The 19,486-nt window shown below is 36.5% G+C and overlaps 1 protein-coding gene across 15 annotated transcripts in view; it reads left to right on the top strand.

Moving 5' to 3' along the window:
* The window catches only part of NAA16 (N-alpha-acetyltransferase 16, NatA auxiliary subunit), a 64,153-nt gene that overhangs the window by 25,239 nt on the left and 19,428 nt on the right, over positions 1 to 19,486 (top strand). For 14 of the 15 annotated variants that reach the window (XM_019827325.3, XM_019827345.3, XM_019827320.3 and 11 more), the window contains 4 exons: positions 2,353 to 2,459; positions 14,166 to 14,238; positions 17,346 to 17,515; positions 17,875 to 18,027. In XM_019827325.3, the coding sequence (XP_019682884.1) occupies positions 2,353 to 2,459; positions 14,166 to 14,238; positions 17,346 to 17,515; positions 17,875 to 18,027 (503 nt within the window). Of the gene's footprint in view, positions 1 to 2,352; positions 2,460 to 14,165; positions 14,239 to 17,345; positions 17,516 to 17,874; positions 18,028 to 19,486 lie in introns of those variants that run through there. The other variant, XM_045053608.1, reaches the window with a different exon arrangement.

Below are 19,486 nucleotides of genomic sequence, written 5' to 3'. Positions count from 1 at the left end.
GGAAGAAGAGGAGTTCAGAATAGCCTCTGACATGAAGATACTATGCTTGGTTTCTCAGTGGATGTCTGCAAATATGGAAAAGATTCTTAACTATAGAAATGCAGTAGCTGTCAGGTTATCATGGCATGTGATGATAGACAACATTTATTAAATAGTTACTGTATGCCAGACACTCTTTACTGCTATATACTTATATTCTGGTTTGAGCCATGCAGGAGGGCTCTTGAGGCTGCTAGCATTGTTACCCTCACCTACAGTGAGGAAAGTGAGGATTTTAGTGGACAGGTTGGTTACTTGTCCAAGGTCACACAGAAGTGGAAGAATACACATTTCTCTAAACAGCTGCATCCCACTGGTCCACCACAATATTGTTAACTTAAAAAAAAAAAAGTATTTATTTTGAAAGAGAGAGCAAGCACAGGAAGGGCAGAGAGAGAGAGAGAGAGAGAGAGAGAGAGAGAGAGAGAGAGAGAGAATCCCTAGCAGGCTCTGAGCTGTCAGTGCTGAGCCCAGGGCAGGACTCAAACTCACGAACCTTGAGATCATCATGACCTGAGCTAAAATCAAGAGTCGGATGCTTAACCAACTGAGCTACCCAGGCGCCCCAGTATTGTTAACTTTTGCCTTATATCAGAGGAAGTGCTGGAAAGATTTGATCTCTAAAACTACTTTTGATTTTTAAAGAAGTAATGATGTCTATTTAACCCATAATATACTTTGTGTATGATCTAATAAAAGATTTAGAGATTATCTGGAAATGGTTTTTATAGTACATTAACGAATGTTGAACCTGTTTTTATATTTGGTAAACTTTCCCCTTAATAAAATTTAAATATCTCTTTTAAATTTTTATGACATCTAATTATATTGAGTATGCATGTTTTGTTCAATACAATCACAACAAATAAAAATAACCGCTTTGGGTTGTTGGTATTTTTTTTGTGAAGTGTTGTGATTCATAATGAAACTTTAAGGGATTGTTTAATAGTTTTACTTTAGGTTAAACCATTTATGACATATGTATCTTTTTCTTTAAAAATTTTTTTTTTAATGTTTATTTTTGAGAGAGAGAGAGAGTGAGCGAGCTGGGGAAGGGGTAGAGAGAGGGAGACATAGAAGCTGAAGCAAGCTTCAGGCTCTGAGCTGTCAGCAAAGAGCCCAATGTGGGGCTCGAATTCACAAGCCGCAAGATCATGAACTGAGCCAAAGTTGGATGCTTAACCCGACTGAGCCACCCAGGCACCCTGTAATCTTTTTCTTTTTAATGAGTGGGCAAATCCATGTCGTTATATAATAACTCTTCCTGTCAAAAAAGTTAAAGCCTTAACTGAGTTAAAGCCTTTGTGTTGTATTTAAAATGAAAAAGTTTCCATTTTTTCCCCTGCTTCCAGAAAGTGATGCCAAGTTTTTTTTGGAAGGGTTTAATAATGATAGAATTATTTACTTCTAATGTTAAAACGCTCTGGGGCTCAGTCTAATGTCTAACATATGTTTATTTTATGTATTATCCATCCTACCCACTGGAATGTTAAGTTCCAAGAGGGCAGAAAATTTAATTCATTTATTTATTTTGAGAGAGAGAAAGAGAGCATGAGTGGGGGAGGGGGAGAGAGAGGGAGAGAGAGAATCCCAAGCAGGCTCTGCGCTGACAGCGTGACGATCTCACAAAGTGTGAGATTGTGACCTGAACGGAGATCAAGAGTTGGACACTTAACCGACTGAGCCACTCAGGCGCCCCAGAATTTGTTTTTAATTGTTTTAGTCACCGCTATGTCCCTAATGCCTAGAACACTGCCTGGCACATATGGGTGCTTGAAAGATGATTGTGGAATGAATGTTGAGGCAAATCACTAATTGGTTTGGAAAACATTTTCAAATACTACTTTAGTGTTTAAAAATATATTTTGGCTGTCAGTTAAATATGCTGCTGGTTACAGTAGGATCTCTTTATAGTCTTCAGCGTGCCTTATGAGGTATCTGCAGATGAGGACGAGTCTGTGCTAGTCAGTGAGGTTAGGAAAGAGACTTGCTATGGGGACTGTATTCAGAATGGATAGTGAGTAACTTTTTCTACTACTTAAAGCTGCACAGTTATTTGGTGTACTTATCTTTTGAAGTGTTCCTTGAAGATATTTTAACCTAGATCTAGGGAAAAGGATAGTTGCCAACTAAGATATTTAGTGTTATCCTTTTGGGTGGTAACAGTCAAGCAATAAATGCTGACAGACTTTTGGGTTTAAAAATAGGATGGAGGGATCATTGTTTTTGAGGGAGGTTTATTTTTATTTGTAAAATCACTTTGAGAACTGTTTGCATCAATTCAAATATAACAAAGTACACTTTTGTTTCTAGGTGAAAAATTTAGAGAACTAATGGATAAGTTCCTGAGGATTAACTTCAGTAAAGGCTGCCCACCCTTGTTCACTACTTTGAAATCTTTATATTACAATACAGAAAAGGTAAAATTTGGTCTTTACTCAGTTTTGCTGTAATCTTTTTACTAACTTATTATAGAAACATTTCCATGTGAATAATATGCTATGATTTAATAATTTTTTCTATTCTGTTAATAGAGAAACTATTCACTTTAGTTTAATAATAGTTGAGCTGAAATTATATGTGTGTAGTATGCTTTATTTGACTGTAATGGCACTGCTGTTGAGTTTTTGGTAAATAGTGGTTGATTCATGTGAAAACATGGGGCAGTGCCTACCAATAATTTCTGTAGGTTATTTAAGGTAGCATTTGCCAAAATTCGCCACTTATTCTTAGGATAAGGGTGACAGAGAAGAAAGGGGAGGTGAGATGTCAGAAATGGTAAAGAGCTTACATGTGTGAATTCGAATACAGATTTTCCCTGCTGTCTGAAAGTAGAGCGTTCCTGTGAAACCTCTCAAGCTGAAATGGTGTAAAGTGAAGCACAATTAGCATTAGTTTGTATTAAAAATTTTTGAACATTCCGAGACCCCAAAAATAACCTCTCCGGCTTTTCTGATATCTTAGGATGCATCTTGCTAATGGATGCACAAAATAAATCGAGATAAAGCACAGATGCTCACAGACACAGTTCAAATCTATGGTGGCCTGATGCTGAGTGTCCTTCCTGGAGGAGGGAACCTGATGGTGTCCCTCTCCTTGCCGAGAGTGTGCGATGCCTCTGTGAGGGCTCCCTGCAAAACCAATGCTGAGTGCTGTTTTCACTTTTTGCCTTTTTCTGTGAAAGCGAAGGCACCACTGTAGGTCTTTGGTAAAAGTGAAAGTGGTGTAATACAAACTTTCACAAAACCAGAGGGCTACCTGTAATGCTTTTGTAATAACATCTTGCAGAAGCTGCTGAATGTAGTGGTCATTAAAGAATTTGTTCCTCTTGGACTATCACAAAGCTTTCATTGGCTTTGTTCATTTTCACATGGGGCACAGACTTCGTTTTTTAAAATCCCTCCAATATAGATCCAAAATTATCATCATAAGGATGTAAAGCATTTGTTGGTATTTTATAAAGCACGGGAATTGCATTTAAAAATGCAATTCTAATTAGATCTAATGGGTAGCAGCCAGGGATCAACAGGACAGCTCCCCACAATGAAGTATTCTGTTATTGACCTGTTGGGCTAGATAATTTGTTATAAGGGGCTGTCCTTTGCATTATAGGATATTTAGCAGTGTCCCGGGCCTCTGCCAACTAGATACCGGTTGCTTCCCCCCCAGTATTTTTGTTATTGTTAACAGCTTTATTGAGATATAAATCACATATCATAAAATTTACCTACTTGAAGTATACAGTTCAGTGATTTTTAATATATTCAGAGTTTTGCAACCATTACCATTGTAATTTTAGAAAATTTTCATTACCCCAAAAAGAAATCCTTTCCCCACCCCCGCAACATTAGGCAACCACTAGTCTACTTTCTTTCCGAGGATTTGCCTATTCTGGGCATTGCACACAAATGGAATCATACAGTTTGTGACCTTTTGTTCTGTAGTGTGTTTTACTTAGCATAATGTTTTCATCCATGTGGTAGCGTGGATGACTACTTCATTCCCTGTATCACCAAATAACATCCCATTGTATGGCTGTGCCACATTTTAGCAGTTGAGGGACACTTGGGTTGTTTCTGCCTTTTAGTTATTATGACTAATGCTGCTGTGAACACTTGTGTGCCAGTTTTCCATATACATTTTAATTTCTCTTGGGTGTGTATACCCAGGAATGGAATTGCTGCTTCAAATGGCAAGTCTGTGTTTTTTAAAAAGACTGCCAGATTGTTTTCCAAAGTGACTGTACCTTTTTATATTCTCACAAGCAGTGTATGAGGATTCTGATTCCTATATATCCTCACCAATAATCCACTTGCTATTATTTGGCATTTGATTATGCCAGCCTAGTGGGTGTGAAGTGCTGTCTCATGGTTTCAGTTTGCAATTCCCCGATGACTGATGATGTTGACTGTCTTTTCATGTGCTTATTTGCCATTTGTAAATCTTCTTTGGAGAAAGTCCATTCAGACTCTTTGAGTTGTCTTTTTATTCTTGAGTTGGAAGTGTTCTTTGTATATTCTAGATACATGTCCCTTATCAGATATGTGATTTGGAAATACTTTCTACCCTTCTGTGGGTTATCTTTTCACTTTCTTTAAAGTGTCCTTTGATGACAAAAGTTTTTAAAGTCCATTTTATGGTTTTTTCCTTTTACTGCTTGAGCTTTTGTGCCATATCCAAGAAACCATTTCAAATCTAGCGTAATGAAGATTTATACATATTTAATAAGATTTTATATTTTTAGTTCTTATACTGAGGTCTTTGATACATTTTGAGTTCATTTTTATATATGATGTGAGGCAGGAATCCAGCTTTTGCATGTGACTATCCAGTTTCCCAGAACCATTTGTTGAAGAGACTGTTCTTTACCCAGTGAAAGGTCTTGCCAGTTTTGTTGAAAATAAATGGACCATAAAGAAGGTTCATCTTTGGACTCACTGATCTATATATTTGTCCTTATGCTATAGTACCACACAGTCTTGATTACTGTAGCTTTGGGGTAAGTTGAAATTAGGAAGTGTGAATCTTTCAGCTTGTTCTTTTTTCAAGATTCTTTTGACCATTCAGGATTCCTTTTTTTTCAATTTGAATTTTAGAATTAGCCTTTCAGTTTCTGCAAGAAGCCAGCTGGAATTTTACAGGCATTGCTTTGTATCTGTAGATCACTTTATTTTAACAATACTAAGTTTTTCAGTCTATGAACTTTGGATGTCTTTGCATCTAGACATATCTTCTTTAATTTCTTTCAACGATATTTTGTAGGTTTTAGCATACATCTTGTACATCTTTTGTGAAATTTACTCCTAAGTACTTTATTCCTTTTAATACTATTCTAGTGGAATTATTTTCTTAATTTTATTTTCATTTTGTTATTGCTAGTGTATAAAATACAGTTGGTTTTTGTATATTGATTCTGTGGCCTTGCTGAACTTATTTATTATTTATTGTTGATAGTTGGTGTAATGGATTTCTTAGGATTTTCCAGATTTTTCTAAATTTGCAGATTTTCTAACATTGGTATTGTTATTAATTTGCAAATTATTTGCAAATTTTCTGATTTGCAGATCATGTCATCTGCAAATAGAAAGTTTTATTTCTTCATTTCCTTTTTGTATCCTTTTAATTTCATTTTCTTCACTAATTGCCCTGACTAGAATCTCCAGTACAATGTTGAAGAAAAGTGAGTAGAGTGGATATCTTTGTCTTGTTCCTGATGTTAGGAGAAAGCATCTAGTCTTTGTCCATTAAGTGTTGGGTTAACCATGAATTTTTTATATATGCCCTTTGTGATGTTGAAGAAGTTCCCTTCCATTCCTAGGACACTGAGCATTTTTAAGGTGAACATGTGTTGGATTTTGTCAAATGTTTCTTCTGTGTCTATTGAGATAATTATGTGGGTTTTTTTTAAATACTCTTGCTATGATGTATTACATGAATTAATTTTCAGATGTTAAAGCAACCTTGCATTGCTGGGATAAAACCCACTTGGTCATGGTGTAGAATTCTTTTTATATATTGCTGGGTTCAGTTTGCTAACATTTTATTGAGGATTTTTGTTTGTCTCTTCCTACTGGTCTGTAGTTTTCTTGTGAGGTTTTTGCTGGTTTTGGTGTCAGGGTAGTGAAGGCCTTATAAGGAGTTGAGAAGTGTTTCCTTCTCTTCTTCTCCTCCTCTTTTTTTTTTTTTTTAAAGTTTGTAAAACATTGGTATTGTTATTAATTATTTGGTGGAATTTACCAGTGAAGCCATCTGGACCTGGATTTTTCTTTGTGGGCAGTTTTTGATTAACTATTAGAACTCTTTACTTGTTATTGGTTTATTTATATTTTCTGTTTCTTCTTGACATGGTTTTTGAAATTTGTGTCTCTAGAAATTTGTCCATTTCTTCTAAGTTATCCCGTATTGGCATACAGTTGTTCATTGTATTCCTTTATAATCATTTTATTTCTGTAAAGTCACTAGTAATGTCTCCTCTTTCATTTTTAATTTTAATAATTCAAATTTTTTTTTTCTTTTCTTGGTCAATCCACCACAGGTTTGCCAATTTTCTTGATCTTTTCAGACAGCCAAGTTTGGGGTTTGTTGACTACTCCCCACCCCCATTTCATTAATTTTCACTCTGATCTTTTTTATTTATTTACTTCCGTTTAAGTTTATTTTGCTTGCCTTTTTCCAGTGTCTTTTTTCTAACATGTTCTTAGTGTTCTATACTTCCGTCTTTTTAAAAATTTTTTTTTTCAACGTTTATTTATTTTTGGGACAGAGAGAGAGACAGAGCATGAACGGGCGAGGGGCAGAGAGAGAGGGAGACACAGAATCGGAAACAGGCTCCAGGCTCTGAGCCATCAGCCCAGAGCCCGACGCGGGGCTCGAACTCACGGACCGCGAGATCGTGACCTGGCTGAAGTCGGACGCTTAACCGACTGCGCCACCCAGGCGCCCCAATATACTTCCGTCTTTTTAAAAAAATTTTTTTAATTTATTCTTGAGAGAGACAGAGAGAGCACGAGTGGGGGAGGGGCAGAGAGAGAGGGAGACACAGAAGCTGAAGCAGCCAGTATTTTTGAGACACTCTGATGAACAGTTAATGATAATTGTAATTATGTGCATGAATTCGTTTTTTGTTTGTTTAAAAAGAGTTTTAAGCTTGGGGAGAGGAAAATAAAAGCAAGTGTTTTTCCTACCTAGGAAGGCGTCACAGTATAGTATAATGTCTGCTGACATTCATTTATTAATCTCCCTCATGATTTTTGCCAAATTTAGGTAAACCAGTAGTGTTATTTACTTCATATTTTCACTAAATTTGGTTACTTTTTTGTTTTTGTAAAAATCATGGGCTTGTGCTAATATATTTTTTATAAAACACTTAAAAATAAAACTTAAACGTGTGTTTTCATTAAATGATAACATTTGTAGTTATCTTTTTTTCTTTAGGTTTATTTATTTATTTTTGAGAGAGAGAGAGAGACAGAGAGAGAGAGAGAGGGAGAGAGAGACAGAGAGCAAGTGGGGGGAGGGGCAGAGAGGGGGAGAGAGAATCCCAAGCAGGCTCTGCACTGTCAGCACGGAGCCCAATGTGGGGTTCAAACTCACAAACCATGAGATCATGACCTGAGCCAAAACCAAGAGTTGGATGCTTAACCGACTGAGCCACCCAGGCACCCCAAATGATAACATTTGTAAAGTGCTTGTTGATTCAGAGATGTTCCAGAACTATCATTCCGTTACCACTCCATCCCTTATGCCTCATCTCTGCAGGAAATTACTTAATTTTGTTTCGATGTCATAGTTCTTGGACAACTTATCTCTGTGACTAACTCCTTCAAAACCAAAATTGTCACTACAATTACACATTTATTGGAAATTAATCTAGCAGTTTTGGTCCTTGTTGATAAACTACTGTGCTTAGTTTTTTAATTTGGGTAAAAATCAAAAAGTTTCAGTAGCTTTTGTGTTGCAATAACATTTTAACCATGTGATTTATATCTATATGCGAAAAATCTGTATTGCGTAAAATCGTGTATTGGATATGGTATTTTAGAACTTTGTCCTTAAGTGAGGTTAATAAAATTCTTTTAACTTGCACATAAGAAAAGTGAGTCAAGGGACATACTTTAGGAAATTATAGTAGTCACAGTATTTGCTCAGGTTAGATTTTATTAGCAAAATAAAGCTGCTTCAATCCTGATCAGATATTTAAATCAAGAGATGGTGGTTAAACTTGGAAATTTTTTTGGTTCATAAAAATTTTGGCTTTATAATTTAAGATGTCCATTTTAAGGATTTTAAATTTTTACTGTGATCTTAGATATCTAACTGAAGTGGATTAGATTTCTTGATCAAACGTGTATTTATTTTAAGAGACAGAGCCCGTGAGCAGGGAGGTGGGATAGAGAGAGCGGAGAGAGAGAATCCCAAACATGGAGCTCCAGCCTGGAGCCTGATGTGGGGCTTGATCTCACAAACTGTGAGATCTGACTTGAGTCGAGATCAGGAGTTGGATGCTTACCCAACTGAGCCACCCAAGTGCCCCAGTATTTCTTTTCTTTTTTTTAATTTTCTTTTTTTAGTGTTTATTTTTGAGAGAGAGCGAGAGACCGAGCACCAGTGGGGCAGGGGCAGAGAGAGAGGGAGACATAGAATCCAAAGCAGGCACAAGGCCCTGAGCTGTCAGCACAGAGCCCGACATGGTGCTCGAACTCACCAACCGTGAGATCATGACCTGAGCTGAAGTCAGATGCTCAACCAACTGAGCCACCCAGGTGCCCCTGGATTTCTTGATTTTAATGTTTATTTATTTTTGAGAGAGACAGAGCATGAATGCGGTAGGCACAGAGAGAGAGGGAGACACAGAATCCAAAACAGGCACCAGGCTCTGAGCTGTCAGCACAGAGCCCGATGTGGGGCTCGAACCCACAAACTGTAAGATCATGACCTGAGCCGGAGTCAGACGCTTAACCATCTGAGCCACCCAGATGCCCCGTCTTGATTTTAAATGACAGTGGTAAAATACTGTTTTCAAGAAAAAGAGCCATTACATATTGAGTTTTATGTGAAAGGAGTTGAGTATATTTTCTCATCGAGATATAAATGGTAAGTAAACTTGAAATAAAATGGATCCTTCTATCTGAATAAAATTCCTTAGACTACCTTTCATAGACAAATTTGGAAAATTGAATTGTTCACTTAATTACTAACTTGATGATTATAATACGCATATTTTGGATTGAAGAAACATGACTAATGAACTAGGATTGCTGGTGTTAGCCACACTTTTTTTAAATTTAATTTATTTAGGAGATTTAATGTGGACTTTCTATTATCTTGATTTTTTTTCTTTAATCACATTTATTGTGAAGTCCTGAAGCTGGAGATCTGTTTCATTCAGTAGTTCTTATACTCCTTTATTAAGAATTATATGTAACTTTAGTATGTGTTTTGTTATACTTTTTAAATTATTAAAACAAATGTTTCACTCTAAAAATTCAAAAATACACCTTTACCTAAAACCTGCCCTAGCTGCAGTTTTTGCAAATACCAGTAGATGGCAGTGTAAGTTCATGAAAAAATACTTGCCTCCATAAATTCAACAACTTGAATACTGAATTCTAAGCCTGGAAAGTTGTAAAGTTACAGATATTCTAAGTGAGATTGATGGGGCAGTTTTGGTCATGGTGGGTTAAAAATGTCTATTACCTTTCATTTTGTCTTGTAATAATAGGTGGTTATTTTGTTTGTCTTTGTTTTTGTTTTAGTAACTTTTTTTTATCAGTTCACAAGAATTAACAAGGCAGCTTGCTAAAAATAGATTGTTCCGCTCAGAGTTTCTGATTCGGTAAATCTGGGGTTTGGTACCAAAATTTGCATCTCTTAACAAATTACCAGGTGATGCTGATGCTAACATTAATGATGCAAATTATCTCAGGACCACACTTTAAGAACCACGTGTTTGTTTGTTCATTGTAGTAAAACAAAATTTACCATCTTAATCATTTTTAAGTGTACAGTTCTTTGATATTGAATACATTCACGTTGTTGTGCAACCATCATCACCATGCATCCCCAGAACTCTTTTCATCTTCTAGAACTCTGTACTCTCATTTAAATAATAACTTCCCATGTCCTCTTTCTCTCAGCACCTGGCAACCACCATTATATTTTCTGTTGCTATGATTTTTATAAGTCTAAGTACCTCATATAAGTGGAATCCTAGCATTTGTCTTTTTGTGACTGACATATTTCACTTAGCATAGCGTGCTCTGGTCCAGATTCATCTATGTTGTAGCATATTGTAGAATTGCATTCCTTTTTAAGGCTGAATAATATTTCATTGTATGTATGTACCACATTTTGTTTATCCCTTCATCTGTCCATGGACATTTAGGCTGCTTTTACATTTTGGCTGTTGTGAATAATGCTGCTATGAACATGGGTGTACAAATATCTCTTCAAGACCCTGCTTTAACTTCTTTTGGGTATATATCCAGAAGTGGAATTGCTGGATCACTTGGTGATTCTGTTTATAATTTTTTTGAGGAACTAACCGTACGGCTTTCCATTTTATTTATTTATTTATTTTTAATATGTATTTTTGAGAGAGAGAGACGAGAGACAGAGCTTGAGCAGGGAGGGGCAGAGAGAGGGAGTAAAGCCAGTAAGGCCACTGAGTCTAGAGCTTTTCTTTGTTGGTAGATTTTTAATTGCTGACTCAGTTTCTTTCTTAGTTGTATGCCTATTCATATTTTAAAGACTACTCTTTTTATTTTTTTTTTTTAAGTTTACTTATTTACTTAGAGAGAGAGACAGAGACAGAGACAGAGCACACACATGAGTGGAGGAGGAGCAGAGAGAGGGCAAGAGAGACTCCCAATTAGGCTCTGTGCTGTCCGCACACAGCCTCACATGGGGCTTGATCTCACAAACCGTGAGATCATGACCTGAGCTGAGATCAAGAGTTGGATGCTTAAACAACTGAACCACCCAGACACTCCAAGTACTACTCTTTTTAAACAATCTTCATTTAAAAGCCTTATTAATACAAAACAGCATGATTATTGTGTTTCAAAAGAATGTACCTGTATTCTGTTACCCTAAACCATTTGGTCACATTTTTGCTGAGTATGTGTCTATACATACATGTTTTAGTGAAGTCATAATGTGTGTAAATTCTTTTCATGTTCTCTCTTTTTTTGTTACTTACATATTTTTCCCCACTATGAATGTATAATTTCACCTATTTCCCTGTTGCCTTCTATCTTAGAGAATTATGCCATATGATGCTATCTCATTTAGAAGTGTTTTAATTTGGTCTTTTTTTTGTTTTTGTTTTTGTTTTTGTTTTTGTTTTTTTTACTGATGCCAGTAAAAATGGTCCATGACTTCATGGATACTATGACTGTGACTCTGTGGGGTGGGGTTCTAATTTGGATTCAGAATTAATATGATTAAAGCATACTATCTTATGTTACATTGAATGTGTGAAGAGATTTCTTTTGTAGCTATACATATCAAAATCTGTTTAGGAATTTTTGATACATGGTCTGCTCTCCAGTGGCACTAGAAATATAGTGAATTTTGGTTAGTTTATAAAGAGGTCTAGGGAAAGAAAAGGAATATAATTGTCTTTCTGAAAATAAAAATGTCTAAGACAGTTTCAATTTTTATGAAATAGTAAGATTTCAGATCTTATTTTAATAGTAGGTAGATCAATGAATTTGGGTAGGAAAACCGCTAATTGTTTTAAGTAGAGATTCTCACTTTTTGCCTACCAAGGCTGCTAACAGTCATGTGAAATTTCACTAAGCCTTTTTCATTTTTTTTGTAGATATGCTAAGGATTCATAAATGGATGCAGTCACTTGTTAATTTTATATTTTCACATTTTTAGATTGTCCTAGATGTTTACAAACTTGAAAAAAGAGATCATGGTTTATTTACTAACATAACAGACTTACTAACAACATTTGATGTTAGAGATCATAATACATACAGGGCCCTGAAAGTAGGTAGTTAGGACTTCCCAGAGAGACTGATTGGCTGGCTTGTCCCTCTGAAACACACCCTACCCCACTCCCAGATCAGACAGAACAGAACTTCTTTCAATTTCAAGAACTTATTAATAACATTCTTTGGGGGGCACCTGGATGGCTTAGTCAGTTAAGCATCTGACTTCAGCTCAGGTCATGACCTCACAGCTCGTGAGTTCAAGTCCCACATCAGGCTCTGTGCTGACAGCTCAGAGCCTGGAGCCTGCTTCCAATTCTGTGTGTGTCTCTCTCTGTCCCTCCTCACTCCTGCTCTGTCTCACTGTCTCTGTCTCTCTCTCAAAAATAAATATTAAAATAAAAAAAAATAACATTCTTTGGGCACTCAATTTGGAAATGTGTATTTGTAGATATGTGCCTTAATGCCACATCAGAGTGTACTAAGCTTGTCCCTCCTAAACCTTCTCTTACTTTTTTTCTCTCTTGTATATTTTCCCCTTCCTGTTGTCCCTTGTGTGTGTGTGTGTGTGTGTGTGTGTGTGTGTGTGTGTGTGTGTTTAAAGCTTACCCCCTTTCTAATTTTGATGCACTTAGTATGTTTTCCATGCTCTGGCTGATTTAATATGCACCATTTGGTGTTTTGAGCACTAAAACTGATTGGGGAAAGTTTCTTGCCCTGTTATTATTAGTCTCTAGTCTTAATGCATCCCCTGTGAATCTGAGAGAATTGCCATTTAGTTATAAATGTGCCACGTCCCATCCACTGATTGATACAGCAAGTAGTCAGAAGCTAAATTCTGGAGCCTTATTACTTGGGTTAAATTTTGGCTCCACTGTTGTATACTTTGAGCTTATTTTTATTTTCCTTTTGCCTATAAGTTCAAGTTAATAATAGTATATACTATCATAGGGTTGTTTGGAGGACAAGTGAGTTAATATAAGTAAAGTACCTAAAACAGTGCCATGTAGGGTTGACTGTAATTATTACTTGTAATTTTTTTTAATGTTTATTTTTGAGAGAGAAACGGAACATGAGCGGGGGGAGGGGCAGAGAGAAAGGGAGACACAGAATCTGAAGCAGGGTCCAGGCTCTGAGCTGTCAGCAGTGAGCCCAATGCAGTGCTCGAACTCATGAGCTATGAGATCATGACCTGAGCTGAAGTCGGATGCTCAACCAACTGAGCCACCCAGGCGCCCCTATAATTATTACTTTAATACATGTAAAGTGCTTGTGACAGTTCGTGGCTTCTTACTGTTGTTCCCTTGTCTGGTATGTTCCCTTTGTCTGGTGGTATTAGCAGCATCCCATGTTTTAAAACTAGAAAACTTAAAAAATTATCGCAATTAAAATAATACCATATTTGTCAGATACTATTAAGCGTTTTAATGGGTTCCCTTCACTTTTAAATCATTACTTTTTTTGAACTTCACAAGTAAGATAGTTATATTTTTCCAACTTATTCTGAACAGTTAACATCAATAGGCATTTAAAATCAGTTATACATAAAAGCTGTTTTTTTTTTCTTTTGCCACTTCTAATTCATGTCACTTTTAGTTTGCCTCTTTCAGGGCATAGCACATTAACAGTGTGGTTAATGTCCTTACTTGAGGGGAGTGTTGAAATGTAACTCTTTATTAAAATGATCACTAAAAATTAAGGGGGTTTAAACATCTGCTTAGGAGTTTACTTCACCTTTTCCATCAATTCACTGTGTCATTTGGGTCACTGCACTTGAGTTTTTTGTTATGAGTGGCTTTAGAAAATCCGAATATGTAATGGTTTACAACTTCACAATATAACCATGAGAAGCAAAAGGCAAACTGTTGGAAAAAATAAAAGGTTTTGTAGTAATTAGTTATGATTTGTCCTTTGAAAACTCAAAGCTACTTACTGAGATGGGAGATTGAGGACTGAGATGCTGTTTTACTATTAATAAAGAGCAGTATATTTTCTGTGTTTTTCTTGCTTTCCCCTCACACAATGGGGTGGGGGGGGGGGGAAGGGGGAAATAGACATACTAATAGTTAATTTATAGTCCTGAAATAACCTTCACATTGTTTCCAAATTTAATATACTCCACAGTAAATATAAATAACCTTCAATAATATATTTTTAAAATTTAAAACTATGTTTCTTTAACAGATTTCTATAATCCAGGAGCTTGTTACGAATTATGAAGCCTCTCTTAAAACGTGTGACTTTTTTAGCCCTTATGGTAAGTTTAAATTAGATTAAACTGGAATTTGAATACTCATTTCAATCCATTTTTAATCATTTACAGTAAAACTAACTTATATTTTATGTATGTGCTACACGATACCTATTTACTAAATAGTTTTTGTTTTTGAATTAATAAATGAAAAGAGCACTTTCTTTTATTTATTTATTTTTTTGAGAAAGAGAGAGTACACAAGTTGGGGAGAGAGGCAGAGGGGAGGGGAGAGGGAGAGAGAGAGAGGGAGGCAGGGAGAGGGAGAGAGGAAGAATCTTAAGCAGGCTCCATGTTCAGGGAGGAGCCTGAGGCAGGGCTTGATCCCACAAACCTGCGATCATGACCTAAGCTGAAGTCAAGAGACGCTCAACCAACTGAGCCACCCCAGTGCCCCTTGAGAAGATCACTTTCAATCTTACTTAAATTTTCCACAATCTTGTGAGGTGGGAGCTAACTCTGTTTTAACAAGAGTAAGTGTTTCAGAGGTTAAGTGGCTTGTTTAAGGTCATATAGTTAGTTTACACTGAAACCTATTTTTCCCAAATTCCTACTTCTCTCTTCTTTCTACTAGTTCATTACTTTGAATTCTGTATGATTTAGGAGCACCCGGGTGGCTCAGTCGGTTAAGCATCAGACTTCAGCTCAGGTCATGATTTCCCATTTCGTGAGTTTGAGTCCCGCGTTGGGCTCTGTGCTGATAGCTCAGAGCCTGGAGCCTGCTTCGGATTCTGTCTCCCTTTCTCTGTGCTCCCCCTGCCCCCACCCCACTTATGCTCTGTTTCTCTCCAAAAGTAAATAAACATTAAAAAAAAATTTTTTTTAATTCTGAATGATTTGGTTCTTTCTCTCTTTGTAGGGACATGTGTAATTCAAGGAATCTTAGTTTAGAAAACACCCTAGAATGCTTTCAGTCATGCAGATGGTAACTTTAGTCTGAGTTCTTCATATATCTTTTACATGTTATTGCTCTTTTGTTTTTGTTTGAAATAAATTTCATAATGAAATAACAGAAACAGAAATAAACAGAATTATGAACCCTTGTGTCCCCTTCCCCCAGCCTCTATTACCAGTATTTTGCCAGTCTTATGTAAAGTTATCTCCTGTCTAGTTTTTTCTCTGGGGTATTTTTTTTAATGTTCATTTATTTATTGAGAGAAAGAGCACACATGTGTGCACACATGAGCTAGGGAGGAGCAGAGAGAGAGAAAGAGAGGATCCTAAGCAGGCTCCATACCGTCAGCACAGAGCTTGATGTGGGGCTCGAACTCATGAACCATGCGATCATGACCTGAGCCAAAATCAAGAGTCAGATGCTTATCCAGCTGAGCCACCCAGGCCCCCCATTTCTAGGGTATTTTTAAAGCAGACATACTGTTTCACCTGTCAGTACCTTAGTGTACATCTCTGTTTAAAACACTTAAACAGAAGATACAACCACAGTGCTATCTCACATAGTATTAACACTCATATTCTAATATCTAATACCCAGTCCAAATGTAAATTTCCCCAGTTTCCTCAAAAACTGTCTCTGCATAAATGGCTTATTTGAATCTGGCTCCAGCAAAGGTCCACACTTTATATTTGGTTATGTCTCGGATAATTTTTTAATCTTGATAATTAATCACCTGCCATTAAAAAAACTACAATCACTATTTGTAGTAGGTCATTTGTATTTTGGAATGTCCCATATTATGGATTTGGCTGAATGCTTTCTCCTGGTATCATTTAATATATTTTGCTATCCAGATTTCATGTGAACTTCTAGTTAGATTTACAGGCTTGATTAGATCCAGGTTCCTTGTGAATACTTCTTATGTGATGCTTTGTACTTCCTGTTGTATCACATCTGGAGGCAGAAGACATTCTGGTTATTTGTCTTTGTGATGTGAAGATTCATCAGGGTTCAGATGTTACAGCCTGATCTGCTGGTTAAAAAGTTCCTCTTACCTAATGATTTTAGTAGTCATTGAGGATCACTGCCTCAATCCCTTTTATTCTATAATCATTTCCCCTCTGCATTTATAATAGCTAGAATTCTCTGATAAACAACTTTTCCTTATCAGGAATGCCTGGGTGGCTCAGTTGGTTGAGTGTCTGACTCTTTGGTTTAGGCTCAGGTCATGATCTCATCATGGTTCGTGGGTTCAATCCCGTGTTGGGCTCTGCTCTGACAGCTCAGAGCCTGGAGCCTGCTTCAGATTCTGTGTCTCCCTCTCTCTCTGCCTCTCCCCCTGCTTGTGCTCTGTCTCTCTTTTTCTCTCTCTCTCTCTCTCTTTTTCTCAAAAATAAACATTAAAACATTTTTTAAAATAGGAACTTTTCTTTATCAAATATTTGGTTTCCCTGAGATATAGTTTATATAAGAAGAACAAGATAAATGCTTGTCTTTTTCCTTTATTATTTGTTTTAATTTATGTTAATTTCTGTGTTTACAAAACTTGTTTTTTTCTGTGGTATGGGTAAATCCTCCATTCTACTTTTTCTACCTGATTTCATACCTGTATCCATTTTAAAATTCATTTTGAGAGCTTGATATTTATTTATCTACTCTTTTGTAGCTTGAGGAATGGCATGGAGCTCAGCTGACTGTGTGTGACTGCTTTTGTCACATGGCAGGGCTAATTCCACCTTGTCAGGAAGGTATCTTCATACCCTTCAACTTGGGGTTTCCCTGATTTGGGGTTGAGTCTTAGGAAGTGCAAAGCCCTGGCAGTTCTTGTCTTTGTGACAGTCTTGCAGTGGTATTTAGGGACATCTGTTCACCACGCTGTGACTTTGATTTTTCTGGGCCTGCTGCCTTATGTTCTGAGCTGGAGAATGCATCGGGTTAGACTGATTCACCTCTTTTCCCCAGCACTGTTTCTTCGGAGTGAAGTAGAGGTCAGAAGTCTGTGAAACCAGCATGTTGTTTCTCTTCCCGGCTGCTACTTTTTGAACTTTATGGCATAAAGTCCTACCTCTCTCTGTTGACATTGGTCATTTTTCTGGGTTTTTTTCTGCTTATTCTTATAATTATTATTAATTTCATCATGCATTAAGGGAGAGAAAGTATATGACTTACTTTACTTTGCCTTCTTCTTTATAATAATTTTATATTTGTTTGATTGCAGAAAATGGAGAGAAGGAACCCCCAACAACACTTCTCTGGGTTCAGTATTTCCTGGCACAGCATTTTGATAAACTTGGGCATTATTCTTTAGCTTTGGATTACATTAATGCTGCAATTGCTGGTACTCCCACTCTAATAGAATTATTCTATATGAAGGCAAAAATTTACAAGGTAAAATCCTAGTCATGTTTTTTGAATAGCTGAAGAATTTGGCTACTTTAAGAACCCTTGGAGTTTTTTCCATACAGAAATAACTTCTGTGGTACCCTGATAATCTATTTCTAATACTCTAATAGTCCTAGGGAGTTTAATGTTACATAGTTGTATAAGCAGTGCATAATCAGTGTTAATTACTTGAATCATCTCTTAGTAAATGTAAATTATAACTTATCTAAGGATTTCTAGAGAAGTTTGACAGAAATGGTACCAGATTTCTAGTTTGTCTGTATAATTTTTTTCTATTTATATTCACCATATTCTTTTAATAACAAATACTGTGATTTCTTTAATAATGCTTTCATTTCTTAAAGCATATAGGTAATCTCAAAGAAGCTGTAAAGTGGATGGATGAAGCGCAGTCTTTGGACACAGCTGACAGATTCATCAACTCCAAATGTGCAAAATATATGCTTCGAGCAAACATGATAAAAGAAGCAGAGGAAATGTGTTCCAAGTTCACAAGGGTAAGAAATGCCATATGCGAGTGTGTACTTTTCTGAGTTAGTACAGTTAAACTTAAGCTCTATGATGATTTGTGAAGTTTGCCACTAAAGTTCATAAGAATTCATTTTTGTCATTATTTTTATTAATCCCATCCAGCTTGTGTCCTAAGGATGGTTTCTTACTGTGGTTCAGTGTGTGTATGCGTGTGCTTCTGGTGGGGGACGGTTGAAGACAATGATAGGAGCAAAGTATCATTATACGAAAATAAGCAATATACCAGACTTCAGTGCTTATATGTAATATTCAATTCACAACTCTTTTGTCTCATTAGTAATTTGTGGCTGCTTTTTATTTCTCTTTTCAGTTTCTTTTGAATTGCTCATAGAGTTTTTTCTATGTAGAACCAGCCTCTTCGAGCTATAATTTCTGACATTTCAGAATTTAAGTTCTCTGAAGTTGTTGGGCTGAACATCTGTTCCTTTCCTGTCCCTCCTTCCCCATCCGTACATCTCTTTTTCCACATGAACTTTCTATCTCATTATGAAAATAGTAAGTTTATGGTTCAAAATATATGTAGACTAATGGAACACAATAGTAAGCTCAGAAACAGATTGACATGCATTTGGAAACTTGGTATATAGCCACAGGTGCTTTCAGAATCAGAGATGAAAAGATATTGCTGGCACAATTGACAACAATAAAATGACATTCTTTTCCTGCACACAAATAGATTCCAGGTTGATTAAAGAAAGTATTAAAATTTATCTTTAGAGTTTGAGGTAGGAAGCATTTGTTAAGAAACAAAAAATTTAAGTATAAGGGTAAAATTGATATATTTGACCATATTAAAAATTAAAGTGTACATATAACAAGGAATAACCATAAACAAAATGAGACGGTAGGCCATAGAATTGGAGAAGGTATTTCCAAACCATATGATGGACTAAGATTTTATAGGGGTGCCTGGATGGCTCAGTCAGTTGGCCCTCTGACTTTGGCTCAGGTCATGATCTCACAGTTTGTGGGTTTGAGCCCCACATTGGGCTCTGTGCTGACAGCTCAGAGCCTGGAGCCTGCTTCGGATTCTGTGTCACCATCTCTCTCTGCCTCTGCTTGTTGTGCTCTGTCTCTCAAAAATAAACATTAAAATAAAAATTAAAAAAAAAAAGAATTTATAAAGAACTCCACAAAGAATTCACTGAAATAGTTCCTTAATACACATTGAATGTGACATGAGGCATAAAGAGGAAACCACATTTCCAAGTTTAATTTCCAAGTTTTAATTAAGATACCCTGGAATAAATAACTTTTACCTCCGAGTGCACATTATGTATACAATGGAGGGCCTTATTGCTGGTGTTTGTGAGTAATTTAGGATGAAAGTAAGTTACCCCTGTGCCCTGTGATACTAATGTTTTCCTCATGCAGCCCCAGCATACCACCTTCCTTAAATGTTAACTAGATTCTGGTTGTGTTTGG

This window comes from Felis catus, chromosome A1, assembly GCF_018350175.1.
Source record: "Felis catus isolate Fca126 chromosome A1, F.catus_Fca126_mat1.0, whole genome shotgun sequence".
Taxonomy (NCBI): Eukaryota; Metazoa; Chordata; class Mammalia; order Carnivora; family Felidae; genus Felis; species Felis catus.
The sequence above is the reverse complement of the archived record's forward strand: the minus strand, read 5'-3'. Positions and strand labels throughout refer to the sequence as shown.